General features: G+C 40.6%; 1 protein-coding gene across 1 annotated transcript; it reads left to right on the top strand.

The window, feature by feature from the left end:
- Positions 1–134: 134 nt before the first annotated feature.
- On the top strand, positions 135–2,820 carry SIKE1 (suppressor of IKBKE 1; the record flags this gene model as incomplete). The annotated part of the gene is made up of 3 exons (XM_010192163.1): positions 135–277; positions 2,269–2,382; positions 2,731–2,820. Coding segments are annotated over 3 exons (347 nt in total), but the record flags the coding sequence as incomplete, so codon positions are not given.
- Positions 2,821–3,100: the final 280 nt, after the last annotated feature.

Here is a 3,100-nt window from a genome sequence, read left to right as displayed (position 1 = left end):
AGCCCCAGGGCTGCACTGTCAGGGGCGGGGAGCACTCATCGGGCGAGCAGCTGGTGCTGAGCACCCCGGGGTCCGCTGTCATCGCGGGGTGCAGTTGTTTGTGGTCTGTGTCAGCGATGCACTGTGTTCTGCAGAGCTGTGGATCTCGCTGGAGGAGCACCAGGATGCGCTAGAGCTTATCATGAGCAAATACAGAAAGCAGATGTTGCAGCTTTTGCAGGGAAGAAAAGGTGAAGATGCAGAACCAGTCTTGACAGTTCATCAGTCTAATTCCTTGGTAAGGTGGGATGGGGACAGAAGGGAGCCCAAGGCCCCTCTTCCCTGTCTCTTCCGTGCTTTCATACAGCCTTTGTTTCCACTCATGGAATGTCTCCACTCCAAAATACATTTCCTGAAACTCTTGTCTCTGTTTGCTGGTATTTTCTTCTCTCTTCCTTTTACAGCACCCAGGCTGTAACAGTTACCACAGAGGACACTGAAAAGCATAACCCTTTAATGGCCCAGGTGAAGGCTTGTTCTTTCTGCACTAGGTGGTAAATTCCCTGGGTTTAGCATAATGCACATGATGCTCTGCAGTAAAATGAAGAACATCAGAGGAGTTATTCTTCCTGTTCAGTAATTGTAACAAGGGGAGAAGAACCTCCTAAATCGCTGTGAGCTACAGTATGTTTAATTCTTAAGAAAGATCACTCCCAAATGTTTTAAAATCTGGATACTTTGTGCAATGGCCTAAAAATGTTCCTTCGTCCATGTTGGGTGCAGTGACCCAACTGTGAACTCCAAGGTGTGGCTGCTGACAGCTGCTGCCTGCTTTACGTTTAGGTATCTGATAACAATAACATTAGATTTCTACAGCTTACGAATTAAGTTAGGTATTTGATAAAACACATTTTTATGTGATTAGAGAACAGCAAGCTGTCTGAACATCTCATCTCTTGCAGGTTTTTAATTGAAATTGGAGCCAGTAACTCATTTAGTTCTTTGTTTTGTGTCGCTTAGGTCCTCTGAAGCTAAGTAGGGTCACAGTGTCTTGCTTCCAGTGCTCTGGTGCATGAATCGCTCTGTTTATCAAGACTTTACATTTGAACAAAACTTCTGAGGTTGTTCTCTGGCACTGCCGTTGCTCCAGTTTAATGGCATGGCAACGCAAAGCTGAAGAGACTCTGGAGGAACCTCTGTTAGAAAGTACCCGGACTGTCTCCATATCTAGGCAGAGTCTTCTGTACTTCAGATTAAGTCCTTGACTTTTTTCCTACCCACCACTTGGAGAATAGTGGTAATCTTTTAATATCTTTTTAAAAGCTATATTCTTAGTAAAACCATCTTTTGTTTAGAAAAAAAATCATTGTTTCTTCCCAGATTATCTAAGTCTTTCTCGTTCCTCCAGCTCTCTTCTAGATGCTCTAATTTGTTTACATGTTTTCTAAATAATGCTCTGGTGGTACACTGATCTTCCAGAGGCAGTGGAATAACTACTGACACTTGGAGAAAATAAACTCTACCCTGTAACATTATCTGCTATTCCCCACAGTGCTTATATTTTTGTGTTATGTTAAAATGCTTCAGAAGCATCCAAATTCTTGCTGCTTGTTGCCAATTACTGACATTTTTGTGTTTGCACATTTGAGTTCCTCCCTAAATACTGTATTTTGAAACTGAGTAAACTTCAAAGAGGAACTGTTGCTACACGACATACATTGGAATGTTTCAGTGTTCATTATTCGTGCATTTCAAGCTGTATCTAGACAGAGTCTGCAAAAACTGTCTCAGGAGGCTCTGGTTTTATTTAATTTCTTTGCTTGGCTTCCTTCTGAGATGAGACTGTTTACTTCACACTGTTACTTAGTCTTGAAACCTCATTTGCTTTTCTATTCAGCATTCTTACAAATTCAGAGTCAGGCTTTTCTAATAAAGCGATGTAAAAAGTGCTGCGTAGCAATCATACTCACATGAAGCTGAATCTGTTGTCTCCGTCCTTGTTACACTTGAAATTATTTCCATCTTAGTAAGCAAGGGAGCCTTACCTTGCTGACCGATGTAATTCCAGTCACTGTTTTCATTTATGTCTCATGATAATGGACAATAAGGTACATGTTTGCATCTTTAAATGTTGTACAAGTTAGAAGGGATTGCAAGTGCTTGAGAGGAAGGGCTTAAAATTCAAATCAGGAGAATAATCCAAAATGAAAGTAATTGATTTAGAAGGGATAAATTATTACTGCTGCTTTTGCCTGAACGTATTGAATATATTACTTTTGTGTCTTTCAGGAAATTGAAAGTCAAATAGACAGAATATGTGAGATGGGAGAGGTGATGAGAAAAGCTATTCAAGTTGATGATGATCAGTTCTTTAAAGTTCAGGAGAAACTAGCTCAGTTGGAGGTAAGAACACACAATTGCTAGGGGTAGACCAAGCTTTGGGTGTCTCCAGACGTAGGAGTTTCTATGGATGTGTCAGGGATTTATAGCAATCCAAAAGTTGAGGGTGGGGTCAGGAAATGCAAAAGATGATCTGTTTATTTTCAGGTTCTTGATATCTGTATGATATGTACGAAGTGAGAAGCAAAAGTTAAGCTTTAAATGTGGTTCCCCTCTTGCTAGCACTGTGTTAATGCTTATGGTACAAAACCAGTGTGTTATTTAGCTGTAAGAGTGGGGCTATTTAAAGATCATAGTCCTTTAATTGTGAATTAGCTCATTTCTATTTCAGCAAAAATATTGATTTTGCAGCTTGAAAACAAAGAGCTGCGTGAACTGTTGTCAATCAGCAAAGAATCTTTTGAGGTGGTGAGAGAAGATCTGCCTGACTGTGAAGCTTAAGCCACGAAATAACCTTATCTGCAAATCTTGACTTCAGAGACAATTGTGAAACTACCCTACAGGATGGGGTTTGATTTGTTCTTTCAGGTGTTTCACTGTTTGTTTGTTCTGTCTTTCAAAATGCGTGGGCTGTTTTCTCTGCATTTTTCTGAAATCGCACACTCCTGACGGCAAAGGCTGGCATTGCTGCTCTGACTAATTGCAGCCTACAGATGCTTAACAATGAAGTATTTATGGTGTGTACTCCCTTGCGATAGTTTATTTCGTCTCCGGTTTGTTA

This window comes from Mesitornis unicolor, unplaced genomic scaffold, assembly GCF_000695765.1.
Source record: "Mesitornis unicolor isolate BGI_N332 unplaced genomic scaffold, ASM69576v1 Scaffold51509, whole genome shotgun sequence".
NCBI classification, from domain to species: domain Eukaryota; kingdom Metazoa; phylum Chordata; class Aves; order Mesitornithiformes; family Mesitornithidae; genus Mesitornis; species Mesitornis unicolor.
The sequence above is the reverse complement of the archived record's forward strand: the minus strand, read 5'-3'. Positions and strand labels throughout refer to the sequence as shown.